Below are 19,429 nucleotides of genomic sequence, written 5' to 3'. Positions count from 1 at the left end.
GGTTTTCGAAGAAATCTATAAACGTGTGCGTTCGCATGGACTTCCGTGGTTTACTCGATAGATAGTCTCCACGAATGTTAGTATTATTCATCTACAGATCTTTTTGCAAACTTTAAACATATTAATCAGAAAATTCATCCATCGAAAGTATTTGTTATTATTAGGGGTAGTTTATACGGTGCAACTGTAAAGAATGAAAGCATTCATCCATGACTAGTTAGTTCTGTGTTTCAATTTCACAAGAATAATAATCGAGATTCGTTTACGTTCATCAGAATGCTTTCCACTTTCTCGCTAGCGAAATCAAACCGAGCCACTTTCGAAATCCACCCCTAAAATCCAACAACCCAACCATTCCCATACACACGGCTGGCCCAACGTCGTTCACCAAAGAATTCCGTCGTTTTTAAAGGAACTACGAACACCTTCTTCGATCGAGCGGCGTGTAACTGAAGAAAAAGCGAAAAGTCAGCGGTGAAAGGGGTGGCGAAGCCAGAAATGGCGCCACGAAAGTGGCCACGATACGAGCGCGGGAACCGTGCCGTTGATTTCGCGCGTTAACGTGGACAGCCAAGCGCATTGCCACTCGACGCACAATGCTTTCGCGCCCTTTCATTTCGTGGCCCGTTGCCATCGGTGTGTTTTCTGTGCACGCGTGCACACGCTCGCGAGTCGACGCGGTTCTGTCAGATTTTCACCTGGAAAAATACGGCTTGCTAAGCGACGAGGCGAGCGAAGATGGACCATTCGCGAGAAACACTCTCGTCGGATTGCTAAACGGACATTGCATCGCTGTAACACGTGCTTGAAACATATCTAAATTTTTCAAAAAATTGAACTGATCAAAGAACTAAGTGGTTTCAAATGCTGCTTTGAAATATCGACTGACGCTGATTCGAGTTAATTGTAAACGCGTGTATCGTGTGAATTTCAAAGAGCGTGAAACAAGCTCGCGGCAGGAAAAGTGTCTACGATAAATCGCTACACTGAATCGAAGATGAAACAAAAAAAAAAAGGGACGGGTTAAAACGTCATAAATATTCCGCCGACGAGCAATATCAGAAAGTAAGAGAGAAATATCGCTGAATCGGAACTGGATCGATGAAAACAGCGGAGAGGATCGTCATAGACGGATGATTTCCCGAAGATCGAGGATCGTAAGGCGAGGGCACCGTGGAAAACAACGCATCGTTGCATCGTTGCACCGTCGAGCGGGCTCGTCCCACGAGTACGCTCCGGCTATCTGCATTTTTCAACCCCCGAACTGGGCCAAGATGGTACACGAACGGAGGAAGAATTTAAGAGGAAAGTGGCAGAGCTGGAAATCGTCGACTATCTGGAAACCCTATAAAAACGAGAAAAATTGTTTCCCCTCGAGTGGCTCGGGTCTCGAAGAAATGAAGGCTCTGAAACTGTTTTAAATGCGCCGCGATAAGAAGACAAATAAACGAGGCGAAGGGAGAAGGGGAGGGGGGAAACGATAGTTAACCGTTTGTCAAAAAACGAGATGTCTGAGTTAATCTTTGAAAGTCGAATTAATACAGAACGAAAGGTACCATTAGGGAACCATACGAAGAATTTTAATTTTATCCTGATTAAATAATTGTTACTTCTATTACAATATTTCGCTTCGTATCGTATTATCGCGTAATTAGAACATCGTCCACCGTTGAAACAGAGGGAAGAAGCTGTCAATCGCCTGTCGAGCCTATCAGCGTCGAAGGTATCGAGAGTACTCGCGACGTATCGAACGATGTTTCATTTGAAATTCCAACGAGACCATTACTTTATGACCTGTATTCCTTTGGCGACACGTTTGCAAGTAAAAGAGATCTCTCTGCCGTCATATCCGTGTAAGGATTGTACGGTAGCTTACTTTATTAACGCCGGGAACGTTTACGAACCGTTCACCTTTAGGCTTTCTCGGCGATATTGCGAGCGGATCGCAAAGAGTGCAACAGGTCGATATCGCGAGCGTTCGTCAAGTTGTATAAGAATAGCTTAATTGACCCGAACGAAGCGGATCCCTTTTTCAGATAAGACGCCACGCGATCAATGTCGCGAGCTTGGCATTTCAGCTATGTGCAATAGCGATTGCTGCCATACCTGGATCGCGATTAGATAGACGCCTATAGTTGATTCACTGTATGGACATTCCTTCATAGTTTACTAGTACGGTATAGTAGAGTGATAGAATAATACCAGTGATATCAGGTATAATTAGCAATTGTTATCGTACTACGTAAGAACGTACAAAGTATGGGAAATTAAGTGCAAGTTATTATAGACTGAAGTCAATTTCTACTCATGTTTTACATCTTTATAATGTATAATCTACTTCGTGGAAAATAGTTCGCGTACCACTTGACTATTTTATAAAAACGCTCGTTAGTGTTCGTTCGTCTGTCAGCACGATGGTTCTTGAAGCACTTAAAAGTGAGGGAGTTTAATTTCAACAGAGTTCCATCGGATGATGTACTCATTTGTAACTAAATTTGGGTCAAATCGATCGAGAGGGAAGAAAGATACGAAGATCAGTTATACCTTGGGACATCTGCAGTGATACAGATTTTAATTGCGTTATTTCTTCGTAATTAATGAGTAAGTATTAAGAAAGTTAAGTCTGAATGAACGCTTGTCTTCCTACATTTTTCTACATTTGCTTTCGACCAGTTTAATTCGGTGTCGCACGCGGTATTTCTCGTTGGTTGTCGTATGAAGAACACGATTTGTTTACGGAGGCCACAATCGGTCCCTTAAGGCTCGTAGGAATCGCCACTTTGTCGCGCAGCTCGGAAACGATACTAATTTTTCTGCGATCCTGCACTGGGACGACCGCAAATGGCGTCGTCGCGTCCACCGCTTTGTTCCCGCCATCGCATTAAAATATTTCTGCGCCAACAGTCGGAGGAATTCCTTTGGAAGTCCCCCTTTAAAACTCAATTCGTGTTTTTCCTCGCGCGGACCGGCGCTCGTACGAGTATGAAAAATGTTATCCAATTTCATATTTTTCGATCTTCTTTCCCGATGGAAAACAGATTTGGTAAAAATATAAATTGCCGATTTCTCGATCGGAGAACCAATTTTATCGGGAATATTACAATATTTTGATCGTTTCGTGGAATAAATAAGTTTCGCTCACGGTTTTTTGTAGAACGATCGCGCAGGCTCGCAGTTGATGCTTATCGATGGTTTTATACTGGAATGTTGCGATACGAATCAACGGAACTGAAATTCTATGGCCGATTGTTCCTCTCGAATATCCCATCGCTGTTTTGATTGTAAAATTTCTTCCGCACGAATTCGCGAGCACGCGTGATGTTCAGTGGTTACGATTTATATATTTTAACAGCCGTGGAATTTTTCTAGCGTGCCTGCGATGCAGTTAGAATCGAGTTTATCATATTAGAATTCGATGTAACTGTACGCGTTTCGAAATTGATTGCCTACCGTTCCCTAATAGTTAAAACCAGCTGCTAGTTCATCTGTGCAGATGTTTTATCACCAATTAATTCATCGGTACAGATATTGTAAGCATAACTTCGATGCCATAAAATGTACAGATACAAATGTTATCTAATAAAAACACAGATTCTCAGGCTGTAACGAATAACCCAACCACATGCAACAAAGATTTAACGCTAAATTTCCATCTTGAAGAACACTAAACATAGATACGCTGCGAACAGAAAAGGAAAGCTCGCGAACTCGACTCAACTTCCATTTTCAAATACTGCAAATTGAAAATAAAAAGGACGCTCACAAGTTAGAACGCTCTCTCGAGACACGAAGAGAGTCTCAGCATACGAGGGAGTATAACGATAAACACGAGACATCTGCCATTAATTATTTCGCGGGGTGAACCGTTATCGTGCATTTCGATGCGGTACTGTCGAGTTCGCCGGGCCAATTCTAAACGGGTCCGCGTTCCAGACGCGAGGATGTGAAACGTGCAGAAACTTACAGTCACCGCGTGGATACGAGGCAGACAGTTGGGCTCGACCTTGGCCCCCGTGAATGGGATGAACTTCGTGATAAGGCGCCCTCGGATCTTGATAGCCGTTCTGCCTCTGCCCCCGATAGTTCTGTACAGCGTACGCCCCGGAGAAGATCCTCGTGTACCTCAGGTAGCATCCGCTCGGTATCTGCCACTGAAAATCGAATTGGAATTGAGGGGGTCGTGTTTTCTCGCGAGCCACCCCGGCGGGGACACGCGCGACCAACAGCTGGCGTCCACTCACCCCGTAAATGGTGGACGGTATCGGCTGCGGCGGCCTCCCGGGACACATCAACATCCTTCTTCTGTAGTACCGCGGCTAAATGGTGGAACAAGCGTAAGTGTCCGGTTTAGACTGGTACCACCGATCGCACCGCTCCAGCGAACTTTGTTTCAGAGCCTCGATCGGATTAGGGAAGCTACTCGTGGCTACAAAATGGCTTCTCTGATTTTCGTTAGTCGAAACTGTTATTTCATCCCTCTACGAGCGAGTAGATTTGTAAAGTGGATTTTGCCAATTCGCGTGGGACTCGATCGTGACGTTTTAATAGTTCGTGCGATGCCCTTTGAAAGTGGTTTTTAATAATTTCCTAGTAATTATTGAAAAATTAAAAAGAAAGAAGCTGTGCGATAGATAACCGATCTGTACTCTGGTTAGTGAATTAGAAAAATAAATACTGTAATATTAGATTAGTCAGTTAATAATGAAAGCAGTCGTGCAATCGTATTGTAGTTCAGAACGTGAGCGCGTGTGTTAAGAGTATCTAGTTTTATTTAGAGTAATTAAAAATTGTTCGCAGAGAGAAAGAAAAGGGGTTGCAACTACGCAAGAAAAGGGATGCCAGTTAATGGACAAACCCCACGCTAATTAACGTCATCGAGCGTCGAAAGGATTAACGCGATTTACCAAATCGATGATACGCCAATTATGCCAATAACGGCGTGGTCATTATGCATGCAGATGATCGGAAGTTTAATTAATAGCTATTCGAATAATCGACAAGTAGGTTAATTGATTTCCAATTAACGGGGATGCTGTTGCATTAATAAAACGATCTCGCCGATGTTGATCGATTAAATCGCGAATCATATTTACTGCCACCCACGATACCGGCAAGTGTTCGACGATAACAGTAAATTTCATTTTTCTAAATGGACGTCTATCAGATGAAATAAAACAGTAGAACCGACTAAAATTATAATATCCGTGTTGTACAAATATTTTAATGCACAGTATTTTTTATATTTCTCTACGTATCGCGTGCACTGTTTCTACCCCTATTTGCAATTTAAATTTTACAGAAAATATAAATTTCCACGATATCTATCGGATTCATTCTCTACACGGTCTTCATGTAAACACGATATAAAAAGGAAACAGAAACCGACAAAAAAAAAAGAGAAAAATATACAACAACAACGGGTGGAAAAAGAAAAACGGCACAAATTTCACGGGTTATCGTGTTTACCTCGTCTTTACAACCGGGAACAGCTATTTCCATTACAAGAAGCTATCGCTTCTCCGGCGTGGAAAACTCGCGCAACGGCTATAAAGTTGTCTGTCAGCCCGACTAGAAAATCCTCTCTCGTAAATCGCGTGATAAACTAAGTAAACGTAGGGAGCGTTTTGAAATTTTCCCGGACGAAGAACACCATCGAGCATGCAACACCACCCCCGCGTGGATTCCGGAATTTTTCTTCCGCCCTTCTGCGAAGGACGATGGCAACGCGTCGGTTCCTGCCACGAATTTCGTACATAGTCATCGTTGAATTATGCGACGATGACCAATTTAAATGTGGATGGCTCGCCTCTTGCCACGTATGTTTGGGAATTTTTTCGAAAACGAGACACGTTGACATCTGCGAGAGCTGAAATTTCCAATTCGACGCGAAACGTTACAGTTTTGTGAGTTTGATACGTAAACTAAAAGCATAATGTCAAGAAGAATGTTTAACCCGTTGTCGATAGCCTGTGATGGATTCGTTAGATAGAATCGAGATATAGAATTAACGTGAATAATGTATTGGGGGCATTTTTAAATTTAACAAGTGACGTTAGTTGCAGCGTGTTACATTAATCTTGTACGATATCGGAATTAGTGGTTCAACTCTATGTTACTTGGTTAATCATTCCAGCGCGTTTCTGAATAGAAAAGTGACGTAAAAGTCGATGTTCGCGCAAAGTATGCTGATTTATAAAGAGCCGAATAATTTAGGGACGTATGACGCTCGTAAAAATAGTCAAGAGAAATCCGCCATCCAGCGTAAGTCTGTATGTTAATCCTGCAGTAAATATAGAGAATTTATTTTATTTGTTAAAATTGGCTGGATGATAGTTACAACACGCTATGACGTATCGTTGTAGTTCTTTATACTTAGAGCGGACAACAAATTTCAGGTGAAGTACACGTCCACTTTTATCTTGATTCATTCTCTTCGGGATTAATTTTCAGTGTTTATCTGGGTACGCGTGCTCTCACATTATCACTCTGTATATTATATACGACATGAAATATATATCTGAAACGTGAATGTAATTCGTGATAAATGTAGATACATTTGTAATTTTCATTTTTAATTACGTTTAAATGAAGAATGGCGAAGAAGGCGAAATAATCTCTTGTCTATTATTCAAACGATCGTCATTGCATGGATAAAAATAGAAAAATAATTGATAACGTGCAACATCGCGCGATTGTAAAAGCAAAGCTCTCGCGAAGCCTGGCAAGAGGGACAGGGAGCTGAAAATGACGGGGAATGAGCGAAATAAAGTTATGTTTCACGATGAAAGAATAGCCAAGCCAGGATTTCATCGTATCAGAAAGCCATTCAGTCCGCACGAAACTCCAGCCAGCGATTCCTTTTCAGCTCACCTCGGAATCTCGACGATGCTCGGATTCTGAAAATGTACGGGACACCAGATAAGTTCGATTAATCGCTCTCTATCGTTTGGCGGATCGATGCTATCGAGGACGGAATTTCGCAGATCCCCTCCTCCCGTTGAAGTCACAATTCTTTTTCTTATCGAAACGATTCGTTGATCAGAGCCACGGCCCACTCGCAAAACTTTTATGGAGGAGTCACCTTCATTGAATCCATTAAACCGATGTAATTAGCTGAAGTTAATTAAAAGATCGAACCACCGAGATGTCACGTCTGATAAATTATGTCCGAAGAACGTAAGAAACTAAGAGATAGAAAGTTTGCCAGTAATAATCATCTTTGTAATTTACATGAAGAAAAGGAATTTTTCTATCTCTATTATTAAATGTTCGATACGATCAATCGTGTAATCGTTAACATACAATTATGTTAGCAGAATTAATTCGTCGAATATAATTGCACGTGGCGATGTCGGTTGATAATGATACACGACTGTAATTGCAAGAAAACGACTCGTAACGACTACCAGACAACCGGAAACCACTCTTATTTAGCGACTATGCGAACACTGTCTCTTATTTGAAAAAGGCCTTTGCCTCGTTTCCATTCACCTCCACTTTACTCTCACACGTTCTCACCTCTCACTCGCCAAGACATAGGCGTTTCCAAAGAGCTCTTCTTTCTGACAACCCTTGCTTTCTCTTTTATTATCTTCTACCCTAGTTAGAAGTACTAAAACACATCTATCTACGCAGAAGTCGATCAATACTTATACAATCATTAATGTCTACTCTATTCTCCTACTACGTCTGATAACACACAAGATTTGGTTCAACTAAATAGTGGAAAAGAATTATATAAATATATGTCCTACTTTAAAAATTCTTTCCTGGTCGTGTAGTACCAACAACAATTCGCTCTTTCTTTAGCCACAGCGTAGAGATCGAGAGACTCGAAAAGTAAAACTCAAGAACTCCACTTTTGTTATCACTCATAATCCACCCTCGACCAAAACAATCGCCACACATCCATCGCGACTGAAGTACCGTCCGCGGGAATGGCGGCTCAAAGTTTCCGCCAATCCCCCAACAAACCATAAACCAGCACCATCCACTCCCTGGTGATCGTAACAACCGATCGTTGCGTCTAATAGATCGCTGTCCACTCGACGATCCCGCGTACGAAAAATATTCGTCGGACGTCGTCGTTTCGCTCGATACCATCGATTGCCCCCGTCGTTCTCTCGCATTACAGAAATTTACCTCGTACGTGTATCGAGAAATGGCATTCGGCTCGATTTCCGGCTGCATCCGTGGCGATGTACCGCACGTTGTGAATGCCTGGGTGCATCAGTTGTCCGGGTTCCTGCGCGGGGAATACACGCGAGTTAACTTTCGATAGAGCGTCCCACGCTGAATGCCTCCCCTTTCGGGATTGAAATATGAATGAACAACCCCTCTATGGATTGCTATCTAAACCGGTGGTCGCGCTATCAGTTCCGTTTAACGTTCGACGACTCTACGCGTTGCGAGGACCCCAACACGGGGTCTTCGATGAGTTCTGCGAACTCTTCTCGCGAGGCTAATTAAGTTTGACCGTTATAAATATTCAAAAAGAGGTGCCAGAATTAGTTGGACGAAGTAAAAGGAGTGGTAGACAAGTGCTGTTTGAATAATAGCATCATACGATTTTATATTGATAGAGAATGTTAATATTTAATAAGGGCTGTTGAAATGTGGGGCGCACACCACTTTTCACTCGCCAGAGCAGAAGATTACGCCCGTGCAACGCTCCTTTTTCGAATCGCTATTTCGCGAACCACTGTGCTCTACTTTCGTCCGAAGACCGCTTTAATCGACGCAACTTAGCAGCTTTGCGGCGCAAGCTGGAACATCGCGTTCACTGCTCGCGTAGGGGTGTAGCCCACCCCAATTACAGTCGGCTAATTATCACCAATTCGCGGGCACGTTATCGCGGTTACATCGCGACGATCGCGGTGTCGTTCGCGGCGCGTATATTTTAAAACTACGCCACTAATTACTATCGACGCGTCGCGAACTTTCATCCCCTCCCTCAGACTGCACCGCCTCTATCGTGCTCCGATTTCATCGCGAGAACGTTCGAATAGAAGAGGACCAGGGGTAGACGGCGGACGCGGAGTGGAGCAAACAATTGAAAAAGAAATAGAGAGCGGAAGAGAGTTTGTCTTCGGGCGGTGTTCGTCCGTCCGCTTCCTTTTGCCCGTCCAACTACCCTCTGTGTTCGAGACACAGCAGGGTAATTAATGCCGAGTACCATGGCTAGAGATTACCGCGAGATTGGTAAGTTCGATCGTTAGGGGAGGAAGTTTTAATAAACCGCGGGAGAAAAAGCGTCTCGAGGAGGGTGAAGAAGAAGAAGTAAAAGGGTGAGGGGTAGACGTAGCTTCGCGGCAACTAGTACAGTCTGAAAGTGGAACGGGCGTTCTCAGGCGAAAATTTGAGGAGAAACGAAGACGAGTATAAAGGAAAGAACTGTTCTAGGGACGGAGGTGTCATTTAAGGGTGGAATCAAGAGAACTCGTGCTATGTACGTACCTGTACTACTGACTGAAAATTCTAGACAAACGTGCGCCTCGATAAACGTACGAATTAAAGGGAAAACCATGAAAACGAAGATAGATACTATTAACAAAGAGTGGCGCGTAAAAAATTGGATACGATCCAATCAGTTGTTCGAAGTTACTCAGAGCACGCTTGATCCCATCTCTAGCGTCGTTCGCCCCGAATCAAACGAGGGCAGGTATTTTCGGTTAGTCAGAACGGTGGTGCGGGACGCTGGGGCGGTTTGGAAACGGAGACAGAGCGGGGGATTATCTGGTAGAATTCGATGTCGTTTACTCACCCTCGTTTTGTAGACCCGCTCGACGGCGACGTTGTCGGTGAACGTTGGCTCCTGCCAGAATATTAAACGATTTCGCTCGCCAGGGTTCAGCCGCACTTCAAAGGACGTCGGGCACGTTGAAACTTTCGGATTCTCCGTGTCTGCGAATGGTAATATAATCAGCCGTCAGTATGGTAAACAAATTGTCCTGTTTCAGAGCGTCCGCGAATGCAAGCCACCCGTGGCTCGGGTATAAACGCCGGATTTTAGTGAACCCCCCTCGTGCGGTTTCACTGGTCCCGCGGCATGATTTTTACCGAGTTCCATGTAAATCGCGCGAATTTGTCCGCCGTTAGACGCGGCGTTTAGATTAGCTTTCTGGGCTAAATTTCGCAAGAGTTTTTTATCTGGGTTAATATAGGTGTTCCACTTGTTTTAAACTTCTAATTACTTTTGCCGCTGGTTTTTCGTCTTTTTTTTAGTTACGCCTTCCACGGAAATTGAAGATTGTTTCTAGCTTTTTCTTCTTTTTTTGTGGGAGTTTTAAAATGAAATTATTTTTCAAATCTTGCAGTTCAGTGCGTTTGTTGCAATTGAACTTTGTTGAAGCTAGACGTAGAATTGATTAGTTTTTAAATAGCTGCGAAATATTTCAGAAATCTTCCTCTATTTATAATTATAATTGGAAAAAGAAGCATAAAATATCATTTCAATTTTTATAAACCTATTTTTTCAGATAACGAAAGAGTCTCTTAATATTTCAACCTATTAGAATCACAAGAGTTTCAAGTCTAAGCAAGTAGTTTTAAACAAAATCTGACAGACGTAAATATAATTGATCGCGGTGATCGTGAAAGTCATCCATATCCATTCCCGCGACATCCATAACTAAATTATTCTGGTTCCAGACGGATGTTAGATCGATCCGATTCCGATCACCGATCGATCGTTCCCCCGTGTCGATCCAAGCCTGCCCAGTGTCTACTTTTATCATCGATAATCAAACCAACAGCAGAGTCCGATACGAAATAACCGGAAATCGTGTTAAGAAGCGCGCTGCTAATATAATTAAAAGTTTGGTAAATCCGATTTAATAGTTCGTCGAGATCTTCGATACCGTCGATCGCAACGGGAACTTCGTCCACGAATACGATGGCGGCTGCGAATTTATCACGATGAATTACGCTTGGAATAGTTGCTCGAGTACAGTCTTATTCTCGATTAAAAGTTTTTCACTCGACCATCCTGTAACTTCCTCGTTCCAAGGTCTTTAATGTAAGTAGCCGCGGCGAAAGAATGTCGAGCGTTTCAGTTTAAACACCCTAACGTTCTTTCGAACTTTTTAACAATTATACGACGAAATGAATATTTTAACTCTGCCAATGTTTCGCGATTGTTATCATCACGTCGATTTAAGTTTCCATCGTACCGTTTACCTCGCAACGCCAAATATCTTCGATCTGTATAGGACGACCTCTTGGATATTTAACCGTAAAGCCATCGATACAACCCCTTTACGATCTCCGGCTGTTGGCGCCTCTTTAATCGGCCTAATTAGTCGACCAGGGAAGTTCGACGGTGCAGCGAAATCGTGGCACGAGCAATTAAGAATCGGCGGTGGCGCGTTTGCACGGTCCGCTCGATCAACAGCAGTTCTGTTTCGCGTAATTGCATATCGGCCTGAACAGAGTCCAACCGACCGCGTCGTCTCTGTTCACCGTCACTGGCTGCTGTCCACCGGAAGGCGCGCGCTTAAAGGGAGTTTCGCCAACTTCAGGAGCGAGTAATTAAGCGGGCCTCGGCTAAGTGCACTTCGATTCCCGGCGAAAACTTCGCCCGTATCCCGTGGCTTCGATTCGCAACAAAACCTGCAGGCCGATTTCGTTTAGTGACCATGGGCTTTCGAAAAAAAAGAGGTTCTCTCTTATTAGCGGATCGATCCGTCCGTCGCGCGTTTCACCGCCATTTTCGCGTTTACCCCAACGGTCTCCGTGTTTCCACGCCGTCTGCACTTGCCGCTCGTAAATATTCCAGCACCTTTTTTTGGTCAGTTCTACCCGCCGTGTACATTAATGTCATTTAAATGCACGAATTAATTAAAAGGAACGAGCTACATCTGTCATTTTCTTACGCGATCAAGAAATTATCGTGGACGTATCGCATTTAACTCGTTGCTTAGAAACGAAGCAATTTTAGGATAAGGAAGTCTTGTGAGTGTTTAAGAAAAGAAGAGATCGAAGAGTTAATAGAAAATCATTGCTGACCGTCCCAAGAGTAAGTGTTTAAGAAAAAAAGAGATCGAAGAAATAATAGAAAATCATTGCTGACCATTTCACGAATAGGTACTTAAGAAAAGAAGAAATCAAAGAGTTAATAGAAAATCATTGCTGACGATTATCGTGAATAAGACTTGACATATTGCAAAATTACTCCACCGAGACATTCTAACGAAATAACACCCCCAGCAAATAATTAAGAGCTCGCGTACTTTCGAACGTCAACGTACTCGTTCGTTTCCTAGTTCTTGCTGTTCTTCTTCCAATTCCAGATCGAACCGCGACTTTGTAACCCGTCTGGTTTGTTCGGTAATGCCTTTCGATCGACCGGCTTCCGACGATTTGGTGGACGTTTTTGTTTGCCTTTTTCGGCGGAACTGCGGTTTCCGGCCGCGTCGAAATGACCGCGCTCGATCCTTAACCGATGCCTTGTAGTTTTCCAACGAGGGAGTTTCGTTGTCGGCGAACTTCTTACGGGAAACGCGGAACGATCCACCGAATCTGGATGGATTCGCCGTTCGGCCAAGAGAAGAACCGGAATTAATTGCGCGAATTTAGAAGTTTCGCGGCGGGCTGGGGGTGAGTTTTTCCGTGGAAACGTTCCAGGGAATCCGGTTTTCGGATACTTCGAGAAACAAGCTGGCTACAATTAGAATTTGTATTTGTGTTGCGCTTATTCGACTCGCCCCTTGGCATGTTTAATCCCGTTCCTGTCTAATTAATTATTGAAACCTGTCAACTTAAATTAAAGAGTTGGAATTTATCGTAATAAATGCATATTCGAATAGACGCAAGTGTGGGAAGAAAAGCACGTAAAAGAAAATTGATTATAAATTGAATCGATCTTTAAGGCGGAATTAATTACGTTTGTGTTTGTTGAAGCTGCTCGAAACAATATTCGTGGCGAAGATATAATGGTCCACGCCAACGTGCTAATTAAATTTGAACGAGAAACGGTCAATATAATCGCGATTGTTTCCTTCGCATTGAACAGCCAATCCAGCGCCGTGGCTGAGATTGTTTTCCGGTTAATTTCTCTCGAGGCAGGAGGCACTTCCTTTCGGTAACAGCAATCAGAAACAGCGGAACGGAAGTTTGCCGGTGACAGGCCGAGCAAAGATTCCGCCGTCATCCACCGTTCGAATATCGCGAGGAAGAAATGAACCGAGGCGGAGGGCGGAAACCCCGGGCACCGGCACAATCGACCTTTTGTGGCTTCGCCGGGCTCTCATAATTCACCGGCGACGCTCCAGCGCGAATTAAACGCGCGCGAAAACGAGAAACGTCTGCCACACTGATTTTTACCCCCGTTGTTGCGCTCATTTCGCGGGGAGGAATCGAATAACGCGGAAATTCCCGCGAATAAAACGCGCTCGAGATGTTCACATTTTATAAAAGATTACCACGAAAGTTGATTCTGTGTATGAATAATTTAAAAATTAAATATTTAGCAATGTTTTTGCGGTACGTTCGTACCTTCTCTCTCTCTGACTCTTCACTCTTTTACACGAAATTTTAAACAGCTTCCAAGTTTAATGCACGGTATTTCGGTTCATTTAACGTCCTACTTCATCCACTACCGAAAGCGAGAAACGAAATCCATCGAAAAACATCTTATCAATTTACAAAGGTAAAATAATCCATGATTCGTACTTTGAAAAAAGATATCAGCTCGCGGAGAAGGATTTATTTCGCGTGAAAAGAGAGGAGAACCCGAACGCACCCCTAACTCACTTTACGTGCAACGAGGGCAGCCGAGGAAAGAAGCGTCCACTGCATCATATTTTCCGAGGGGACGTCCCCAACAGGAAACAAACTGCCACGTAAACGTGGACCCGATAAAACACCTGGACTCATAAGGTAGGCCTCGCGCGGGCCAGGCGGCCGTTAGAAAGCGCCGGCATTAATAACAGAGACGTTATATTGAACGATCAAGATGAAGAGTTATGGGACACGTATCTCGCGCCCTGGCGAGCGAGAAAAAATCGAAGAAACAAAGGGACCACGTGAGAAAGCCCGGTCACGGGATGATATGCGATCGGCCGTTTCGATTTCTTTCTTCGCGCGCGAACGCTTTGGGCACCGATCGGTACTGCGCGTGTCGGTTAACCACCGCGATCGTAAATCACGCGTGCACGCTGGCGAGATCAAATAATGCCGGCGAAGTAACGTTTCTATTCGAACCGTCTACGGCCACGGTTGTACATTTCTCCAGTGCGTTTAACCGCGCCACGATCTGCCACGGAATGCGTTTACACCCGTCGAGAGTCAACCGATTCGCGCTATCCGGTCGCTTGTACGCGCGATATTCCCGATACCCCGATTCGATCGTTATCTCCAGGACGATTACACTGCCTCGGACATTTATCAAGCGATACTTTCTAATAAGCTTTGTGTTTTCGGTTCGCGTTACGTGTGTGATAGATGAATCTGGTTCGGGTACCGCCGGTATATCACGGAATCTGACCTGTTGACCTGGGCCATTTTTCGAAGCGCGACAAGCTGTTCTTGGCCGGTAGTATTATCGAATAATAAATCACCAGCTCGCTGATTTTGCTCTAACAAGTATGGTAGTGTATGTATGTAATCGTACAGTGATGATAATGGAGAATATTTAACGCGATGAGTTGATTAGATTGGCAATTTGTTAAGCTATAAAGTATTCAAATAAGTAATGTTACGGTATATTTAAAAAATTGCAAAAGTATTCTTTCTGGTTTGTTTGTGAACAAAATGTAATGGTTTGATTAAAATTTTTTGGGAACAATAGTAGAGAATTCATGACGTACATGTTTACGAAATAAACAAATGGAATTTCAGCTGGAAACAGCTTGAATTGCGCTTTCGCGGTTTTAATTAGGAATGAAATACACGAACAACCCATTGCTTTACAATGGTAAGTAAGTACGTAACATGCTATCGACATACCTTGCAACTTCAATGATAAACTTGGTAATTACGGTGTAAAATATTTCAGAATATTAATGCAATAATTAGAAGCTTAAGAAGTACGAGTATGAAAGTTCATTGTATCGCTTAAATGAGAATAGCATACCTTTCTGGAGCGACGCAAATTACCACAGCTTCGCGATATTTAATTTGAGATTTGAACTCAAAAGATCTGAAAATTCTTTAACTTTTAGCAAATTCGACCTCGTTTTGTCGTAATCAGCATTCCATCATTTCACTTCCTTATTATTTCCATTCAAACTCCTCATTAACAATCAGATGTAAATATTCCGCCTTCGCGTTCTTATTAAGAAGCATTACGGGTTTTCTTTTGAACACGAAACGGAAAATTATATCTGAAACGACTTCCAAAAGTGCATTATTTATTTCCATTCCGCATGCATCTACTTCCAGCTTGTGTATTTTCCATAGTATCAGAAAATGTAATACTCGTTTAATAGCACACTTAGAAAGGGAAGAAATGAATGTAAAATTGTACCTAATTGTGCTATGTAAAAAAACAAATAAAGGGTAGAGGGATGGAAACAGAGATGGGTGGAATAACGTTTTCACGATGTAAAAAACTTTTGTCCATCGAAGTCTCGATGGTCTCGGTGGGAAAGCAACGGGAGAAATAGAGTCGCGGGTAACGCGGGTAGCGTATTTATGTGACATGGCCGCCGGAAACGGCCGTGGTCCTCTGGAGAACGCTTTTCTGTCGAGTGTGTTATTGCGCGCTCGTGGAAACCAATAATAAAACAATGATGTTTCGATGAATTTAATGCGACGAGCTTGTTTCACGAAACGAAGTGACTAGCTGAATCCAAGGTGGTCTAAGCTAGAGATGTAAGGAACATAGACTTGTCGACACTCGAAGTTTCAAAGGATATTCGAACATGCAACGAGGAAGAAATAAATCAGTTTCTGTAAATCTCTATTAATTTCTGATACTGTAAAAAATTAATTATTACCACTGATTACGTGTGTAAGTAGTAGGACAAAAGCAATTTAAAAATCGATAAATGAATTGCACCGCGTGTATTAAACCGACGCGTACGCCATTTGACCTTCGAAACAGCGGAATATTTTCGACAAATAAATCTAAAGAGTTGTCTGTCAAGCGAGAACGAATTAACGCGAAGAAGTTCGTCGTGAACCGAGAATTCAAGTAGGCATTATACCGCGGGTCTAACAGATAACAGTGGAAATTGTAACAGCCTGCAGGAATGCATACATTACGCGCGAGTGCCACAGGCACGTTCCTTAATTCCACGGAATTAAGATCGCAACGCCTAACGCGGGTCTCGCATGACACGAAAGCCGCATAAATTCGAATCGAAACGACAATGTTAATTCTCCGTGCACTCGTACATGAAACAGGATTTAAATCGCGAGATCCCCGCCAGGCTGCCATTAAATTATCCCCGTAAAACGGCAATGTTCGTATCCGAGCGCCAGCTCGATCGATCGCGCGTCATAATATTATAATTTGCCGGTGTCGAGATTTCTCTCGCCCGTGTCCCGCTCGTGATACGTCCGCTCGTTCGTATATACGTTCACGGCTATCATAAACATTTGCGCAAGATTTAAGTGTCGCGGACAGACCCAGAGAGAGTGTCTCGAGCGTACGCGCAATTCTCTTCCCGCGACCGACGGTATTGCAGGCGAGATTACTTCTTCCAGGGAATAAAAGTGTCGCTGGCCCCGACGTTCGCAATTTCTGCATACGTGATTCGAGCTCGAATCGAAGTTTACGTGATCAAACTTCGAGCCTTCCACGAAACTTTCTGTCCGGGCTATTCTCGTTTCCCGTCAGGTGTACCTTGGCTATTTAACTTCGTTGTTACGATTTTAGTGACACGGTCGAGGGGTGGTTAAGGAAGTCGAAACGTCTCCGTGGCGAGTGGATTTCTCTGGCGAATTCCGAGAAGCTTCCCTATCTAGGCGAGATTTCATCGCCTTCGCTAGTCTTGATTTAACAGATACTACGTGTAAAAGGAAGATGCGTGGATATATTTGTGAACTATGACCTATCGCCTACTGTTCTCTCGTAGTATTGAAATCTCCTGTTATTTTAATACCCTTAATAAAATGTTAGACGATACATGCAATTCTTCGTATGGTACACCTATTTTCGTCCAGAGAAGCTACACGCCAGCTTTCTTATCGATTTTCTCGGAAACGAAATTTCGTACAGCAAAACGTCACTTTACTCGTACCTGGCACCTTGCTACCACTCATAAATATCAAGCTATTTTAGCTGAATATTATTGAAAAGCTTGATGGTAAAATTTGTCGCATTTCCATCGCCATCGATCGTAGAATTGAACGATTTCCAGGGAATAAAACAATTATTGACCCTTCGCTTACTCCAAAACATTAACCACGTACAGCATTCCCGCCCATACATTAAATTCCCTTTCGTCTACTATACAAACGACGCCTGCACGCGTCTCTGAAGCCCACCGTTGCGCGCAATGGTCCCAGACACCCTCCACGTCGCATCGATAGATCGACGACGAACAGTCTCGCATAAGCGTCCGTATAATCGCAAACGCTCACCTCGCACACGGATGACTATCCTGCAGGTGCTGGTGTAGTTCGACACAGGCGACCACGCGGTGAAGGTGACGACCGTCGTGCCCGCCGGCAGATCCGCCTGCAATTGCTTCGCCCAGGACGGTGTCGCGTCCACGTACCTGCAAAACAACCGAGTCATCCGACTCAAACCGTAGGAAACCGTGGCGCAACGAACGGCTGTGAGATTATTTATCGAGATCACGATCCGTCCGTCTGTCGAGGGATCGCGAGGGATCGATCGCCGTTTGATTAATAGACGGGGACCGTATCGCGTGCACGATCCAAGCTGCGCGGGTGACGCGGGATGATTTCTCTGTCGGGACGCGCGCGAAAGCGGCGCGGGGCGAACGAGCTGAACAAACAGAGACGCTGGAGCCGCGGATACCAAGGGGGGCGAAGACGTGTACACGGCCTTGGAAGGAAGAAGCCCCTAAGCTCGTTTGGAATTCCCATTGTGCGCAGCGGAAGGGTTGCGACGCAAGATAAACCGTCCCATTGTGGCGGCGTATTGCACCGGAGGATGGAAAGAAATTAATTTCACCCCCTACGCGGTGTGTAGGTTCGCGCGCGAGATTTTACGGGGTCGATCGCGTCCGCGCCGTGCTCACGGCGTTCAGCGAACGTCCCACTCGGATGCCAGACCGATCAACTTTGTGAAAATTAATGGTCGGTGTTTGCAACTTTAAATACCGATACTGTACGCCTTCGTTACCAAATTCCATACCCGTTCGCGCTGTTGGAGCCGTGCTTGTGGCAAATTCGCTTTATCAGCGAGGCAGTGTCGTGAACGGTTCTGAAATAATGCTCGACATAGTTTAAGCGAATTTTCTCAAGTAAATGTTGAAATGACAGTGTCTTTTTTTTTAGTGTTGTTCAGAGCGTGGACTAAGTTTGACGCGAGAGGAAGGTTTTGAAAAATGAACGGGGAATGTAGTAGGTCGATTGGGATGCAGAGCGGCTCTGTTCATAGAACAACGTCGCGCGATGTGCTTATCACTGTGGCTGAATAAATACCTCCACCAGTTCATGTTGGACTTAGGCTGCGGGAAGGAGACGCGTATCGTGCTCTGCCTTGCGGGTAGCTCCACGTCCATGTCTCGGGGACACCTCACGAACGGCCGTGGCATGTCTGAACCAACAAAGCCTGTTATTAAACACGCGGTTTTCTGTGACACGTTCCATGGAATTATAACTCTTACTAATATAAAACAAGAGGAAAACGTGGCTACTCAAAATCTGATCTCTACATTAATTACAATCGATGCAACGAGACATGCTCTTCGACTCGAGTTATTTCATTTTACCATGTTCGTTTTTTCCTCGATCCTTAAAAAATCGAATGATAAGCAACCGCGAATTGGGTCGCTCCCTGCGTCCCGCTTATTAAAAAACACGAGCGATCGATTACTTCCATCAGTCAGTGTACAGACGTCACATGCCAGCGAGATGATAACGTTCGACGCGAAACGACTCATCGACTCGTGCCAAAATAATCGAATTATCGACTGTTCCCGCCAAACTGCCCGGGGCCGTTCAATTACCATTTCTTCGCGGCGAACTGTCCCCTTCAGGAGCAACCGACTTCTTACTTTACGCGTTTAATTGTTTGGCGGTGTTCCACGCCGCTGTACCGTAATTATTTGCCGACGTAAAAGGCATTTCTAATTGCCGCCAACCCCTTTCCATGCATACGGAATGAGACACGCCCGGGAGGGCCTCGTCTGAGCCAAATGACGTGCGAGGCAAACGTTTCGATGAGCTGACTTCCACTGAACTGACTTCCTGGCTGGCAAGTGTCTCCTTCATCACTATTATTACCATGGATTGTTAAATAGAGTTTACATATGATTTTTCTGGTGATAAAATTGGGAGAGAAACAAAA

The 19,429-nt window shown here is 44.1% G+C and overlaps 2 protein-coding genes across 2 annotated transcripts in view; both read right to left on the bottom strand.

Moving 5' to 3' along the window:
* Window positions 1-19,429, bottom strand: part of LOC143422091 (uncharacterized) — a 442,059-nt gene that overhangs the window by 204,257 nt on the left and 218,373 nt on the right. The window lies entirely within an intron of this gene.
* Window positions 1-19,429, bottom strand: part of LOC143422190 (uncharacterized) — a 137,797-nt gene that overhangs the window by 18,015 nt on the left and 100,353 nt on the right. Inside the window, exons 14-20 of the mRNA XM_076892655.1 lie at window positions 18,562-18,676; window positions 17,530-17,666; window positions 9,764-9,903; window positions 8,143-8,245; window positions 6,871-6,896; window positions 4,242-4,316; window positions 3,965-4,151 (exon numbers count right to left, since the gene is read on the bottom strand). Coding sequence (XP_076748770.1) covers window positions 3,965-4,151; window positions 4,242-4,316; window positions 6,871-6,896; window positions 8,143-8,245; window positions 9,764-9,903; window positions 17,530-17,666; window positions 18,562-18,676 — 783 coding nt within the window. The remainder of the gene's footprint in view (window positions 1-3,964; window positions 4,152-4,241; window positions 4,317-6,870; window positions 6,897-8,142; window positions 8,246-9,763; window positions 9,904-17,529; window positions 17,667-18,561; window positions 18,677-19,429) is intronic.

Source organism: Xylocopa sonorina, chromosome 3, assembly GCF_050948175.1.
Source record: "Xylocopa sonorina isolate GNS202 chromosome 3, iyXylSono1_principal, whole genome shotgun sequence".
Classification (NCBI taxonomy): Eukaryota; Metazoa; Arthropoda; class Insecta; order Hymenoptera; family Apidae; genus Xylocopa; species Xylocopa sonorina.
The sequence above is the reverse complement of the archived record's forward strand: the minus strand, read 5'-3'. Positions and strand labels throughout refer to the sequence as shown.